At 35.6% G+C, this 17,824-nt stretch overlaps 1 protein-coding gene across 3 annotated transcripts in view; it reads left to right on the top strand.

The window, feature by feature from the left end:
* LOC107137338 (tetratricopeptide repeat protein 39B-like) overlaps positions 1-16,057 on the top strand; it is a 17,781-nt gene extending 1,724 nt beyond the window's left edge. For all 3 annotated transcript variants that reach the window (XM_048804527.1, XM_048804526.1, XM_015479740.2), the window contains exon 3: positions 13,699-16,057. In XM_048804527.1, the coding sequence (XP_048660484.1) occupies positions 13,875-15,695 (1,821 nt within the window). In that variant the 5' untranslated portion in view covers positions 13,699-13,874 and the 3' untranslated portion in view covers positions 15,696-16,057. The remainder of the gene's footprint in view (positions 1-13,698) is intronic.
* Positions 16,058-17,824: the final 1,767 nt, after the last annotated feature.

Here is a 17,824-nt window from a genome sequence, read left to right as displayed (position 1 = left end):
AAAAAAAAAAAAAAAAAAAAAAAAGAATTTAATGAATTTGTGAAAACTACCATTGGACTAGCATAGATAATTTACTGAAAGATAGTACCTGTTATATACCACATAGCTCCTAATATGCCTCAATGAATATTTTTTGTTCTAAACACAAAGTCTATTATACCAAAGAAAATTTATAAACAAATAATAATAGTGCAAACAGAAGCAGTTTTCCAACTTATAAAAAACTGCTTTCAAATATGTTAAAGGAAAAGGGGGAACCTGAGGATATAGCTTAGTGATAGAGCCTTGCCTAGCCTGCCCTGGGTTGGATCTTCAGCACCACCAAAAAGAAAAGAAAAGAGATAAACTCCTGACTCTTCTGATATGCCTCTCTTCAGACAGGTATTTGATAGGCTTATTACCTATGATTTATCCCTGTTACAGCAGAACCAATTCTTGATCAGGCTTTGCTAAATCAAGACAAAATAATCATATTGTATACTGTTTCCATACACTACTATACTAAATATTATTTCTGTAAGAACACACAACCAGTTCTTTTCACTAAATGTAGGTGCAAATCAGGGAGATTTTATTGTGCAGAGTACCTTTATTACTGATGATTCTCTTTGAAATTATTTTTACCATGTCATTTTCTACCTCTAGAATTCCATGTCAAGATCATGTTTCCAGATTCATTTTAAATGTCAGAATTACTTAATTCACTTCAACAAATAACTTAATATTTTCTGATATGAAATATTGAGCAATTCTTAACATGTTCCAGTTGTTAAATCTTAGCATATGATCAGTTTAGGAAGGGAGAGTAATTTATAATCTTTTTACATCAATTTTTAAAAGTCTGCTGTTCCTACCCTCAGTATTTCTAGTCTAGCATTAAAGAAAAGTTCACTTTTTAATCTTACTTCCTTCACCATTTTAGTTTCACTTTTAAGCTATTGTCACCATTTTGGCTTGGATATGAAAACCTTAAAACAAGAGGAAAGAAAATTTAAATCTTTTACACAAGTATCTATTGTAAGAACAGTCTTTTAATATGTATTTATGTATGTGCTATGTTTTTGTATGCACTGTAGGTCAATCCAAACAACCATATTCAACTACAGCTTTCTTTTCTTTCAAAATTTTATGATCTACTAATCCCTCCAGAATGCTATTAGGAAATTCTGGGAAGAAAACATTCATAGAAGCTTGTTCATAATTCTTTCATACTACATAAAAAATTAACTTCTCATTAGTCAAGTACTAACTTATAATCAGTACTACCATATGAAAGGTGGGGAGAGCAATAAAGTCCTTTGACTAACTTGGAAGATTGAAACTGAGAGAGGAGAAATGTGATGTAGGAGTGCCCCACTGTAAAAAAAAAAAAAAAAAAAAAAAAAGACTTAAATAAATGGTTTATGGGTTTAAAACAATCTAAGGAATTGTGACTTTCTGAGAAATGCCTGATTGTATTAAAAAGTGTAAAACCATGAAATCTTTAAAGGCTTAAGTTAATCAATGGTATTGTTCCCTCTGTAAACAAAAGAAAATTAATGAAAGGAACTTGGTATCTTCACTAGAGAGCTAGCTTGATTTATTCAGCACTATCTTGGAAGGAGGGAATCTTGTAGGAGGGAATCCAATCACTAAAATAATGTATTTTATTTATTTATTTATTTATTATTTTTGGTACTGAGGATTGAACCCAGGGACACTTTACCACTGAGCTACATCCCAGTACTTTTATTTTTTATTTTGAGACAGAATCTCACTATATTGCTGAGGGTCTCTTCAAGTTGAAAGCAAAGTGAGGAATCAGGAGACGGGAAAACAAGAAAATAAAAGTTGGTAACCAGGCAAAGATACACACAAGAGTTTATTTGTCAGAGCTGACAAATAGAGGCACATCTCTCCATAAATGGAGAGAGGCAAAACAGGCTTGGGGGTCTTTTATGGGACAGGCTCAAGACTTTTATGGGGCAGGCTCAGGGATTAGAGCCGAGTGGGTCCTAATTCAGGCATAGAATTGTTTGGGGTGTTATTAACCATGCAGATTTCAAAGTCTACTCCAAGAGTAGGCTGCTATTAACCTGAGGGGCCAAATTTTGCAGAAATAAATTTATTTCCTTAAATATGGGATTCACTTAAGGAACCTACCTTATTAACCAGCACTGGGCTGTACTTAGAGTGACACTATTTAAGACCATTGTCTTTCCTTTGATTTTATTTGGGGGGTAGAAGGGTGTTGGACCCAGGAATGAACTACATCCCCAGCCTGTTCTGTAATTTTTTTTTTTTTTTTGGTACTAGGGATTTAACCCAGGGACATTTTACCCATGAGTCACATCCTCAGATCATTTTATTTTTTATTTTGAGACAAGGTCCCACTAAATTGCTTAGGGCCTCACTAAAATTGCTGAGGCTGGCCACGAATTTGGAATCCTCCTGCCTCAGCTTCCCAAGTCACTATGTTTACAGTGACTATGTCACCATGTGCCCAGCTTATTTAATTTCTAGTCTGTGGAAATGATTGTCTTCTATAAATTAATAAGAACATTTTAGTGGGGGCTGGGGTTGTGGCTCAGTGGTAGAGTGCTTGCCTAGCATGTGTGAGGCACTAGGTTTGATCCTCAGCACCATATAAAAATAAATAAATAAAATAAAGGTATTATATTCATCTACAACCAAAAAATATTAAAAGGAAAGAAACCATACTCTAAAAAACATTTTAGTTAATAAATCCTTTTCTAAGGTGAGAGAGTACAATGTAATGATTAAGAGCATAAACTCACCTGGGTGAGGCAGTACACGCCTATAATCCCAGCAACTTGGAATGTAGAGGCAGGAGAATTACAAGTTCAAAGCCAGTTTTAGCAATTTAGCAAGACCCTACCTCAAAATAAAAATAATAAAAAGATCTGGGGATGTGGCTCTATGGTTAAGCACCCAGGGTTCAATCCCTCGTACATAAAAGAAAACAGCATAAAAGCTCTGGAATATGACAGAGTTGGGTTTGAAGTTTGGCCCCTCAGGTTAATAGTAGCCTACTCTTGACCTTTAACCAAATTATGTAACATCTCTTTAGCTTTTTCGCCTACAAAATGGTGTTCAGTAGGAGTACCTATCTCAGAATGTTGTTAGGATCAGATGAGGTAAATAACATTGCACAGTATCTAGCAGATCCTGAATATTTAATAAATGTTTTCTGTTAGAAGTAATAGTTTGACTAGCTTGTGTCAGTTGCTAAAAATTTGATATGGTGTGAGTTTATTGACAAAATGGAAATTTTATTTCTGCAAACCTGAGGACAAGACACTAGAACATGGTGACCATCCTCAAATGGCCAGCTAACTTTCTATGAGACATCTTTGCCTTTATTCATTGACTTCAATAACAATTGAATTGGCACTTTTCTTATGTGACGCAATCCACAGAGAGAAAAATATTGACACATTTAAAAAGCAACATTTCAGTTAAGAAATCTTCAAGTAAATTAGATTCCTAAGAATCCCAAATTCAAATTCTGAAAACTTCTTAAGGGTTCTATCCAAAGACAATTGCCTGTTTAATGAGAAGATGTGTTCATGAGCAATGGAGACAGGATAGGAAGGGCCAGGGATATAGCTCAGTGGCAGAGTACTTGCCTAGTTTGATCCCAGCAGAACACAGAGAAAAAAGAGATAAGACACGAAAATTGTTACTTTTTTATTATAACAATTATTATTTGGTCTTTTAAGCTAATGTATAAAAATTAGGCATACCTTAGAGAGGGAAAAAAAAAAGGCAAATATCTATTCCAGCCAGGTGTCATAGTATGTACTTGTAGCCCAAGCTACTTGAAAAGCTGTGGCAGGAGAATCATGGGTTCCAAGCCAGTCTGGGAGCATAGTGAGGCCCTGTCTCATAAAAACAAAATATATTCCAAAGCTATTGACAATATATTACAATTCCTATATAGATAATTAAACTACTTTTGAAAAAAATGGCTTGAAATTCAGAGGCAAGAGAAATTTTATGAGCTCACTAGTCTAATCATCTTGTTTCTATGGAATTAAGATTAAGAACAGCAATATGATTGATGAGTGCAATGGTTTCCAAATCCTGCTACAAGGACCATCAGTTTGGACTTTGACAAAGTTTCTCCAGTCTCAGAATTATTGCCAACCTCTCTTCTTTTGGGATGAACTATCCTTTATTTTGCAAATATTATATATATATAAACCTAGGATATATATATATATATATATATATATATATATATATATTTGCAAAATAAATATATATATCCTAGATTTTATTATATATAATAATAATAATAAAAAATAATAAAAAGGTCTGGGGATGTGGCTCTATATATACAAATATGTATATATACATATATGTTTATGTATGTGTATGTGTGTGTGTATATATATATATATATATATATGGTGTGTGTGTTTGTGTGTTTTAAAATGTAGTAGTAGTAGTTCCCCAACTATTTTGTTTTTAGTTTTATAGTTCCGGTGTTTAAACCCAGGGCCTTAGGAATGTCAGAGCCTTGTGAAGGCTAGGCAAGTACTCTACCACTAAGCTACATCCCCAGTTCTCCTCTACCTTTTTTAAGTAAGAGGATGCTAACAGTAATTTTTAAAATCTTATATGCTTTTTTGATAGATAAAATGTTTGATCCCATCCCACCAATCCTTTTATTTCTAATCTATTTAGTTCTCCAAATCCAAGTATCTAGAGTCAATAGTAACTAACAAGCATGATTTATCCTCATGAAAAAAAAATCATGCCGGGCTGGGGCTATATAGCTCAGTGGCAGAGTGCTTGCCTAGCTTGTGTGAAGCACTGGGTTCAATCCTTAGCACCATATAGGAAAAAATAAATAAAACAAAGGCACTCTGTCCATCTACAACTACAAAAAAAATTTTTTTAATTCATGCAGGTATAGTGGTGCACAACTGTAATCCTAGATTCAGGAGGCTGAGGCAAGAGGGTTGCAAGTTCCAGGCCAGCTTCAGCAACTTAGGAAGCCTGAGTTTCAAAGTAAAATAAAAAATGCTGGGGATGTAGCTCATTGGTAGAGCACCCCTGAGTTCAGTCCCCAGTACTGAAAAAAATATATATTTATCCTCACTAATAAATGCAAATTTAAAAACAACACACTATTTTTCTCACAAGTGCAGAGAAATGATACCATGTATTTGTAGGTTAACATGGCAATATGTTTTTTAAATGTACTTTAGCTCAGCATTTCCATTTCCTGGAATGTATTGTAGGAAATAATCAAAGTTAAGCATAAAGATTTATATGCAAAAATGTTTTACAATCTTATTTATAATGTCAAAAATTGGATATAGCCTGAAAATCAAACAAATAGGGATTGAAATATGGTCACTTAAAAATCATGTAGAATATATCTGTACAACCAGACAAAAGAGAAATTATAGTCCGTATATATATGATGTGTTGTCAAAATGATTCTAATTAGAACAAATGAAAATAAAATTTAAAAATAAAATAAAAATCACGTAGAAGAATTTTTATTTTGGTACCAGGGATTGAACCTAGAGTCGCTTAATCACTGAGCCACATCCCCAGCCCCTTTTTTTTTTTTTTTTTAATTTTATTTAGAGACAGGGTCTCACTGAGTTGCTTAGGGCCTTGCTAAGGTACTGAGGCTGGCTTTGAACTTGTGATCCTCCTGCCTTAGCCTTCCAAGCTGCTAGGATTATAAGCAGGCGCCACTGCACCTCACTAAGTAGGAAAATTTTTAACATCAGAAATATATTCATGATACACAGTTAAGTAACAAAAGCAGACTCCAAAATCAAATATATGTGTACTTGTTGGCTTTATAAAAATAAATTGTATTAATAAAAGTAATTTTCTCACTTTCCTGTATTTCACAGTTTTCTATAATTTTTTTAAGTGATGGGGGTGCCTGAAAGTAGAAAAATTCCAATTTGAACTAAGAAATCACTGGCTAGTAGCTGTGTAAACTGAAACATAGTACTGTACTTGTCATTTTAGGCTTTAGATTTCTCAAGAGAAAATGGAGATAATAAAGGGCTGTCTGTTGTTGAGGAATATTAGGAGTGAAGTTTACGTGCACTTTGATCATTTTTTGATTTCTTATGATCTACATGCACTCTTATTAAATGAAAAAATTAAATGTCATCTTATTTTTAAAAATAATTACAAATATTTTAAGTGGAAAATAGTAATGGAGGAACTAAGTGGGGGATAGTTAATAGAGGTATAATCTAACATTAATATGCTCCCAAACTATTAATTGTGGTTGCCCTGGGAAGTGGGATTGGGTGGAAGATAGGGAAGAGCTTTCGGTTTTTAACTGTTTAGTCTTCCCTATTATTTGAAGGGTTTGTGTTTTTATAAACAAATATAATACTTCTGTAATAATTTTTAAACATGGCAGTATACCCTTCCCCACACCCTGGATACCTTTTACACAACTTTATTTTTTTTCGTAGCCCTTCTTACCTTCTTCTGACTTAGCCATTTATTGCACGATAGGAGTTGTTAAATTAATGAATTTTACTAAAAACTTATTTCAGCCAGGCACAAGTAGCACATGCCTGTAATCCCAGCGACCCAGGAGGCTGAGGGAGAAGGATCCCAAATTGGAAGGCAGCTTCAGCAATTTAGCCAGGCTCTAAGCAACTCAGAAAGACCCTGTCTCAAAAAACCAAAACAAAACAAAACAAAAAAACACCTATTTCTCTGTCTTTACATGGTTATTGCTCAATTAACATTTGCAAATGGATGATTTCCCAAAGGTAGTATAGCTACTTTCTGGACTGATTCTGAGCCTATTCCAGGGAGGTGTTTGTTTTTATGGTGCTGGGGAATCAAACACAGGACCGTGAGCATGCAAGGAAAGTTTCTTAACACTGAGCCATACTCCCAGACCATCAGAGAGGTTCCTTTTGCCTCACATTACCTCCCTAGAAGTGATTTGTTTTGGATTTTTATCAATTATTTGAAGATCATAGGGACACATTTGTTTTATGTTATAAAAATCTATCTACAAACCTGCCAATATACTACCATTTTTCATTGATATTAAAAAGCAACAACAACAACAAAAACTCAACATTCCCCTTTATCCTAGGATTATTCTGTCTGGTTACACACCAAGGGAAGTTGTTTATTGCATTTTTATGAACAAGTATCCCTATTGACTCTCCTCCTGTCTACATGCAGCTGAATTTCTCTTACAGATTAGCTCTCAAGGTTACTCATATAGTGTTTCTCATACAGATAATTTTAATTATGAGGTTAAAATTCTCAGTTGGTCTTCTCAAGTGTAAAGAACCAAACTTTACTGAATTTTGCTAGTTCCACTTATTTTGGCACAATTTTCCATCCCCTCAGATTCCAGGGAGACAGCTTCTCTTCAGTTAAATGTCTTAAATGAGGTGCTAAGGAGGTCCTGGTTTTGTTTTCCATGAAAACCTTCCATAAAAGGAAAATGTGGAATATTAATGTATCTTTTCTTGGAATTCTGGGGAATAGTGTAAATCACTTTACACTTTCTTTACACAATTTACAACCACAGTAAAGATATGTATACTATACTCATATTTAACAAATCATAACAAAAAATAAAATAAAAAATAATTTTAAAAAGATATGTATACTCCCTTTCATTTTTTCTTCTTCAAAAGCTTGTACTATGCTCCTAATAAGTGCAAGCTTATCATAAAGATAATAAACGTGTGGACCTTGCCCTCAAAGAATCTTAATAGGATCTAAACTCATAAAAATATATGCATATTTACACCAAATTGATTTGGCTTCCTTATTTCAGATTTAATAACAATTATTCTTGCTTTTTTGTTTTCCCAGTGTGAGGCAGGCGCTCTACCAATGAGCTACAGCCCCAGCCCCCTATTTTGTATTTTATTTAGAGACAGGGTCTCACAGAGTTGCTTAGGGCCTTGCTAAATTGCTGAGGCAATTGAATTTGTAATCCTCCTGCCCCAGCCTCCCAAGCCACTGGGATTACAGGCATGTGCCACCATACCCAGCCAATCTGTTATCTCTTAAATTACCTTGAAGTGCATTTACCTAGCATTTGCCTATATTTTTGCTAGTAGAGTTTTACCCCTTCTACCATTATTGTCTCCCAATGGCTAAATCATGTAGAAAGGTTTCCTAGGATTTTTAAAAAATATTTTTAGTTGTAGATGGACAAAATTTCTTTATTTTGTTTATTTAGTTTTTTATGTGCTGCTGGGGAAATCTAACCCAGTGCCTCCTGCATGCTAGGCAAGTGCTCTACCACTGAGCCACAACCCCAGCCCAACAATACCTTTGTTTAAGCCACAATCCCAGCCCCAATACCTTTGTTTTAATATGGTGCTGAGGATCGAATCCAGTGCCTCACATGTGCTAGGTGAGTGCTCTACCACTGAGCCACAACCCCAGCCCCTAGGTTTCCTAGGATTTTTATGGCTCCTGATCTTATCCCAAACTCAGATGTCCCTACAGTCTTTCAAAATATTTTTTTTTCAATGAGAGCCTTCTTCCCTGCTATTGTAAATCTTTAGGCATTTTGAAAACGAGGCATATTTCATGTTTGCGCAAGCATATAGAACTGCCATGCACAAAGTAGGTGGTCAATAAATTTTTGTCAAATTACTTTTTTAAAAAATAATTTTTAGTTGTCAGTGGATCTTTTATTTATTTATATGCAATGCTGAGGATAAAACCCAGGGCCTCACACATGCCAGGCAAGCACTCTACCACTGAGGCACAACTCCAACCCCTTGTCAAATGACTTTTAAAATAGAAGTTGAAATAATACTGTAATGTACAGGGTGGTGACTATGACTATGACCTCTAACCTGGGCTTAAACCCTGGCTGTGCATACAGTGACTTGGGCAAACTTTGACTTTGGGTAAAATAGAATAAACACAAATACTAGACTATGAATATTGTGCAGGATGGACCAAATCTAACTATTGTATGCCTAATTCTTAGTACAGTTTTTGCATCTTAGATGCTTAATATTTGCTGAATGTTATTAGATAAAACGGATATACAGATAATCCTTGACTTACTATGATTCAACTTATATTTTTACTTTACAAGGAGTTTAGCCAGATAATAAATGTATTTTGAACTTAATATTTTTGACTTATGATGGGTTTATGGGGATATAACTCCATGACAACCTCATCATAAATCAAAGAGCTCTATAAATGTTATCCACAGTCCCACACCCAGGGATAACCATCTTTAATCATCTGGGATATATAATTCCAATTTTTTATCCATGTATATGTTGTTTCTTTAGGAAAAAAAATGTATCATTTTGTAAAGCCCTGCTGTATTTGCTTAGTGCATGTGATGTTTGACTTTATGTTTCAACTTGACTGGGTCACCAGCTGCTGGGCTTTTGGTCAAACATTAGGGGCTTTTGGACAAACATTATTCTGGGTAGGTCTATGAAGTTGTTTCTGAGTGAGATTAACCTTTGAGTTAAGCAGATTGCCTGCTTTATGTGGGCAGGCTTCATCCAAGTATTTGGACCTCCATAGGGAAAAAAAAAAAAAAAAAAACTTTGGGTAAGAACTCCTTCTACCTGACTGACTGAATGAGATAGCCATCTTTTCCTGCCTTCTAAACAGAACTGAAGAATTAGCTCTTCTTGGGTTTCCATTCTGTCAGTTTGGAGATTAAAATGCACACTATTGGAACACCTCATTCTGGGGCCTTCAGACTCTCTGGAACTACTATGCCATTGGCTTTCCTGAGTTTCCAGCTTGAAGATTGAACTTCTTCTTGGGACTTCTCAGCCTCCTTAATTGCTTGAGCCAATTCTTTTTTTTTTTTTTTTTTAATATTTTTCTCTTTAGTTGTAGATGGCCAACAGTACATTTACTTTATTTATTTTTATGTGGTGCTAAGGATCAAGCCCAATACCTCGAGTGCCAGTCAAGCACTCTACCACTGAGCCACAACCCCAGCCCTTGAGCCAATTCTTTACAACAAATCTCCGTAGATAGATGCATCGATAGGTAGGTAGATGATACAGATGTATAGATATAGATATGGATTTTTTTTTTACTGGTTTGTTTCTCTGGATAACCCTAATACAGTACACTGCACTATCAACAATTATCTAAGTCAGTAAATTTTCTTTTTCAAGAATATAATGTTTGTAGAGTATACTATTGTAGGGTTCCTTTGTTATAAAAAATTTAGATTGCTTTCATTTTATATGTTATAAATAAATGCTGAAGTGAATATAACTTGTATAAATATCCATGCATATTCCCGATTATTTCTTTAGAACAATTATATAAGTAGCTGGGTACTGTGATGCATACCTATAATCTCAGTTACTCAGGAGGCTGAGGCAGGCAGTAGAATTACAAATTCAAGAACAAGTTGCCTAAGCAACTTAGTTGAGACAAAAAAAAAAAAAAAAAAAGATCTGGGCATGTAGCTCAGTGGTTGAGTGCTTGCCTAGCATTTGCAAAGCCCTGGGTTCAATCCCAGGTACAACTAATAATAATCATTATTATTATAATTCCATAAATGAAATTGCTGAGTAAAAGAGTATGAAAAATGTATAAGCTTTTAAAGCATATTGTTAGGAGCTAGAGATGTAACTCAGTGGAACAGCATATGTCCAACATGTACAAGATTTGATCTCCAGTACTGCAAAGAAAAAAAATGAATGTTATCAATTAGCTCTCCAAAGTGGTTACACCCATTTATACATCTGGCAACAAGTCTAAAAGGGCATTTGGTCACTGCAGCTTCATTAATACCAAGTGTTAATGATTTTTTAATCTGCCAAATTTGATTTTTTAAGATATCTTATTTTTCAATTTGATTTTGATTCACAGGCCAAACATTAAGCTTGTTAACTATTCATGTTCTTTGCTGATTTTTCTGTTGGAATGTTTTATCTGTCTTACTGATAAATAGGAACTCTATGTTAAGAACATAGGCCTCAGCTTGGGTTGTGGCTCAGTGGTAGAGCACTTGCCTAGATTTGGATTTGATCCTCAGTACCACATAAAAATAAATCAATAAAATAAAGATATTGTGTCCACCTACAACTAAAAAATAAATATTTTTTTAAAAGTATTAACTGATTGATAGTATTAACAATTAAATGACTATTTCTTCTCTTCTCTCTCTCTCTCTCTCTCTCTCTCTCTCTCTCTCTCTCTCTTTTTGGTACTGAGGATGGAGCCCAGAGGTACTTTTACCACTGAGCCACATCCCCATGGATGTGGCTTTTGTGTGTGTGTGTGTGTGTGTGTGTGTGCACTAGGGATTGAACCCATGGCCTCATGCATGAAAGGCAAGTACTCTACCAACTGAGCCCCAGCTCTTTTTATTTTTATTTTGAGACAAGGTCTTGCTAAGTTGCTTAGGGCCTCACTAAATTGCTAAGGCTGGTCTTTAACTTGGGATCCTCCTGCCTCAGCTTCCTAAGTCACTAGGATTACAGGTGTGCCACCACACCTAGCTTAAATGCTTAAGTGACTATTTCATCTTGAATTTTAGTATATACAAATTGAAAACTATCATAACCATTTGATAAATGCTAATTTAGCTAAGTGCCAGTCATTATTGTTGGTCAAGACATACAAAAGACATGATCAGAAGGCTGACACTTAAAAATATATATATTCAGGGGGCTATAGCTCAGTGTTAGAACACTTGCCTACCATTTGTGGGGCCCTTTGTTTGATCCCTAGTATCACCAAAAAAAGAAAAGAAAAATCCTCTTTACCTGTGCTTTGTATATCCCCTTTAGTCACTATTTATTTATTTATCTATCTATCTATTTATCTGTCTGTCTGTTAACAGTGTTGGGGGTGATTATGCTAACAGATTTAGATAAAGTTTCAGACAAAGTAAAATTTTGGGTTATCTTGAATGGAGAATAGTCTATGGAATATAATTTGAAAACATCTTGATTTAGGCCAGAAGAAAGGAAACTGTCCTTGGATTGAACTTGGCTGTTGCCCAGGTGGATCTGGATAACCTTGATCTAGCCACTACTCCCTGACCCCAGTACTGGGGATCAAACCCAGGCCCTCACATGATAGGCAAGTGCTCTACCACTGAGCTGCACCCCTAGCCCTAGCCACTTTTGTTGCCACCCAAAGATTAATTTCCCTCCTAATGGATGGTGTGGCTCTCCCACTCAGAACCAAGTTTCAGCTAATTGTGTGATTAACTCTGCTTTCCAAAGGATAGTTTTTACAGTTGCTAGTACCCTGAAACATTATCGAACCCTAAGGTATAAAAACAAATATTTACCTAAAATAATACATCTGAGGCTGTCTTCTCCATTATTTTTTCCTTGGATGTAACATATTTTCCTTCTTTGTTTTTTTTTCCTTCATAAAAATCTGCATCTCTTTCTTCTGTATTTCTCTTCTTTCCTTTGATTATCCTTCTTGCTTTACCTCTCTCTCTTGTCTTTTCATTTATTGAAATAAAGAATTTAGCCAGGTGCTGAGCATGAAGGTGCACACCACTAATCCTAGTTACTCAGGAGGCTAATAAAACAGGAAGATTGTTAGCTCAAGGCCAGCCTCAACAACTTAGTGAGACCCTGTCTCAAAATAAAAAATAAAAAGGGCTGAGGAAGCCTGGGGTTGTAGCTCAGTGGTAGAGTGCCCCTGAGTTCAATCTCCAGTACCACAAAACAAACAAAATTTAGGTATATTCTCTGAAGTATATACTTAATTATTCATATGTACTTGTAATTATTTTACTTAATTTTTTAAAAATTAAAAAAATATTTCATACTAAAGATTGAACCAAGTCCTTTTTATTTTTTATTTTGAGACAGAGTCTCACTAAGTTGCTTAGGACCTCACTAAGTTGTTGATACTGGCATTGAACTTGCAATCCTCCTGCCTCAGCCTTCCTAGCTGCTGGGATGGTGGTGCCACTGTGCCCATTTCTAAAGTATTTTAATAATTATTGTTAAGTGTCATGTTTGTGGTTTTTACTTTTTAAAATAGATTAATTGAACCACTCATGTTATTATGAATAAATTAGTTTGCTATTCATAATTGGTCTTGAATATGCCCACTCCCACCTGACCTTGCAGTTGTTAAATGACTCCTGGTAGAAGAAATGATTTCCTACCAAGATACTATAGTAATGCTGTGATAACATTGTTTTATTTGAATTTCTTTTTTCTAAAGGCAACAATGCTGGGAAGTCTTTCTAGTTTGTATGGCTCTCTCCATACCCAAAGTCTTGTACAACTGACCATATTAGTTTTGCTAAGACCTAGTTAGCGTTCATACTATGTGCAAGTGCCGTGATGGTGCTAACAGCGTGGGAGGGATTTTTCATTTCCATAATCTTTATTCTCTGGTCTGTACAATTCACCCCTTCCTTAGTCTGAACTGGAGAACTGAGTGGATACATTCTCTTTCCAGCCAGATTCTTGTCCCTCAAGGCCTTTCCTCTTCAGGGGTTTTACAGCTCTCACGGTACAGTTCTGCAGTAAAATACACAACAGCATGATCTTGCGAAATTGATATGTTGAAGGAATGGTTACAAAATAACTCTCTGTTTACAAAGGATTTATGTTGGAATGTTTTTAAAGTGCATGTTTTCTTTAGTACTTTCAAATGATTTAAACCTTTCAGAAAGGCTTCTTATGGGTAAATAAAATTATCTTTCTCCCCCCTTGTCTGACATAGATATCCTTGTGCTGCACCTCACGGCTAGTCGTGTGTTTACCTCCATTTTAACAGCAATACCCAACACGGAGCTTTGGGTGGACTAAGAGACCCTGGTTAAGACAGCAGCAGCTACCCTCATTTCAACCACGTCACTCCACTTTGAATATTTCCCATCTCTAAGCAGAGAAGCAAATATGCCTCTTATTCTAAGAAAAAGAGAAAATGATCAGGAGGACAAGTTAAACAGTACACGTACTTTAAGTGAAGGAGAAAAAGATCAGGATGTCATTAGTAGATCACTTCCTCTAAGTAAAAGAGAAAATGTTCAGGAGGAAAAGTTTGAAGATGCCTATGAAATTATCCCTGTGGCAACAACAATGAATCTCCTGTCTTCTTTGGAAGAATGCACAACTGGACTATACTTATTTCTAAATAACAGATTCACAGATGCAATAAATCTCATTTACCCGTGGTCTAAAAACAGCACATACCATGCCCTATTATACAGTATGCTTATGGTTGTCAAAGCCATCCTGACTTTTGATCCACAGGACATACAGATTGGGATGAACGCTGCAAAGGAAGCTTTGAAAACCTGTAACAATTTCCGAAGAAGAACTAGGATAATGACTTTATCTCGTATAGTGAGTAGACAGGGAATAAGAGCTGTCAAAGAAGAAGAATTACATGCAGAAGTCTGTTATGCTGAGTGTTTGATCTTGAAATCTTCCATAGCATTTATGCAGGATGACAGTATGATTAGTTTTCTTAAAAGTGGGCTCAGCATTGGGTCAAGTTATCAAATATACAAAGATTGTCAACAGGTATTAACTCTTATGCCTTACAGCCACAGCAAAGCCCACAGACACTTGGTTGGAGGGATAAAATTTGGACTTGGATCATTTAATTTGATGTTATCACTTGTGCCACCAAAGACACTTAGACTTCTCAATGTTGTTGGACTTTCTGGGGAGAGAGAGGTAGGCTTGGCTTTGCTTCATGAGAGTGCATCTGAAACTCATATAAATAATATTTTAAGTGTTTTCACTCTACTCTTTTATTACAGTTACATCCATGTAGCTTTTGGTGTTGAAAAAGTTTCCAGTTTGGCTACAGAGAATCTCTTCCTCATATACCTCCAGAAATTTCCAAACTGTGTTGTACTTAAATTTTTTCATGCACGTTTTATTATGTTGAGAGGAAATTTTGAAAAAGCACAATTGAAATTACATGAGTGCATTTTTACTCAGAACGAATGGAAACAGGTTCACCACCTCTGTTACTGGGAACTCATGTGGTGCCACATTTTTCTGCAGGATTGGAAGCAGGCTTACAACTATGCCCATCTACTGTATGTACATAGCAGATGGTCCAAGGCAATATATGTGTACAGTAAAGCTATCATATTGGCCTTACTTCCTCCTGATTTTGTGAAATCACTAAATGATAACATGACCTCTCTCTTCTTAAATGTGGAAAACCTGAGAATCAAAATTTTAGGCACCCCTGTGCCAATAGAAAAGTTTGTTGCTGAGAAAGGTCAGCGCTATGGTACTACTACAGGCTGGTTTACAGCACAGCCCCTTCTGGAATTCATTTATGCCTGGAGTGGTTTCCGAGTCATGAGCAAAAAAGTAGAGCTTATTTCAAGCTGGCTATCAATAATTAACAAAGGAAAAGACCTTTTGCAGGAAAATCCAAATGAGGAATATGGCACAGATGACATAAGTTTCTTAAATTTGCTGAAAGGGCTATGCCTGAAACACCTAGGCAAATATTTGAAGGCTGAGCATTACTTTAATCGTGTTATTCAAAAGGAGAAGTTTTTAAAATATGACCACTATTTGGTGCCATATACTTACTATGAACTAGGAATTCTACACTATCTGAAAGGAGATTTTGCCAGTGCAACAAAATATCTGAACAACATAAAGAACTATAAAGACTATTCCATGGAAGCCCGGTTACAGTTTAGGGCTCATATAGCCCTTGAACAAATAGCTAAAGAAAAGTGATTTAAACACAAAGTGTGCTTTTGTTTAGCACGAGTGGAATATCTACAACCAGCAAAATAATTAGCAGGTAGAAAAATCATTTCTTTGTGGAAAAGGAATTCAAGAGGCAGCTGCTAAGATCTGATCAGTAACAAATAAGAAAGGAATTGGCCATTTCTTTCTGCTCTTTTTTTCTCCTTATGTATAAATGTGATGATTAGACTTGCAAATGGAGTGACCGAACATTCTTGAAAAAGAAAAGGCAAATGCTTTACATTATAAAAATATTGTCTTAAAACTTCCAAGGCAGTTGTTAACACCAACTTAGATAATGTATACAACTTGCAAATAAAATAGGAAAAGTGGCCACACTCAGGATACCAGAGGCCTGTAAATGTTTTTTTATTTAATTGTTAAAGAAAATGATCTCGAAGGTCTTACTGATATTTCAGTGATACACAGAATAGCATAAATTCTGAATGTTTTTCCCTTACATACAGTCACTTTTATTGGCTTTTTGTATCAGAGAATAATTTTTCCATTAGGTGAAGGGGAGTATTTTTTAACTTTTTTCATTAGGAAATTCAAATAAAGGTTTGTAATTTCCCACAGGATAGCAAAGAAAAAAGCACACCTCTCCTGCTACACACATAAACCCTTGGGAGATAATTGGGGCCAAAAGGTTATGTCACTGGGTAGAAAGAAAAGACCAGGCTCTTGGAGGAAGAGTAACCCTCCCTTTCATTGTGCTCCCTGAAATGTTAATTCTTATTAAGATCAGCTCTTCAACATAATTAAACCACCTGTATCTATCCATTGTTGCTAGGCTAATCTGAGAGTAAATGGCAACTATAAGGGATGAGGCAACATTGTTTTACCTGCCTTAGAGATAAAAATCAGTTCCTAAAGTCCAGACCAGGAAGTCAGGATAAATATAACTGTCCCCCTTGTAGTCACCCTTTGAAACAGGTTGCTGGGGAAAGTGTCGCTTGGTAAAACTCGGTAGTATAGCACATTATCTTAATACCTTGGGTGTCCAAACAGCCAATTGGAGCACAATGAGGAGCCAATAGTTCATATTTAGCATTAATTGCTTTTTAAAATATTTTCCCCATAAACGTTTAAATGAACAATAGTGCTTAGTTATTCCCCATTATTTAATTAGTATGGTTTAGTGGTTAAGAGGTTAAGAGGTAGTTGCTTGCCCAACTACCTAGATTTGTATTCTAGCTCTGTTACTAAATAACTGTATGATCCTGGGTGTGTCTGCTTTCATTTCCTTAGCTGTAAAATAGGGATAACAATAGTACCTATCTCATGGTTTTACTATGTAAAGATAGAGCCAATAAGCCTCTTTTATTATTATTACTGGTACTACTAACAATAATACCACATTATTCTTCAGGGCAGAGAACTTTCTTGGAAAAAGGTCCCTTTTCTTCCTGCCTTGCCAGTGTAAAATTTGACCTGTTAGTTTGCTTTCTCTGTTCTCCATTTAGCCTGGTCACTAACAAGTAACTCTGTCTAAATTGCAGTTTAATGTTTTGTAAAATATCCCAGCTTCTTCCTATAAATAGCAAATTAGTTGATTGATTAAACAAATATGTATTGAATGCCTACTGTATGCAGACACTGAAACACAGTACTGAAGACATACTATAAAGCATGATCTCTTTCCTGAAGGCCTTATTAGGGAGGTAAATTAGAAAAGGGTTTCACTGGAGGTAGAAGCACTTAAAATACTCATTTGAACAGTTTATTTGCCCCATATAAAAACAATCTGAAGATAGATAGTTCAGGTCTGCTATGACCCTTTTGTCTTTCTGTTTAGCATGTAGCCCTTCTCATGCTTGTCTCCTCATAGTGGGAAGAGGCTGCCTTACCTCTAAGCTTTGTGTCCAAGCCCAATAGGCTGAAAAGATAAGGGACAAAGGGGCTTTCTCTCTGCTAGGAGGCTTTGCCTTCTTATTTCAGAAAGGACTGCCTTGCTGGACATGGTGGCACCTGTAACCACGACATTTGTGAGGCTTAGACAGGAGGATTGCAAATTCAAAACCAGCCTCAACAATTTAGTGAGGCCCTACACAACTTCATCTCAAAATAAAAAATAAAAAGGACTAGGGATATGGCTCAGGGCCCCTGGTTTAAAT

Source organism: Marmota marmota, unplaced genomic scaffold (genome assembly GCF_001458135.2).
Source record: "Marmota marmota marmota unplaced genomic scaffold, marMar, whole genome shotgun sequence".
NCBI classification, from domain to species: Eukaryota; Metazoa; Chordata; class Mammalia; order Rodentia; family Sciuridae; genus Marmota; species Marmota marmota.
This window is presented reverse-complemented; position numbering and strand designations above follow the sequence as displayed.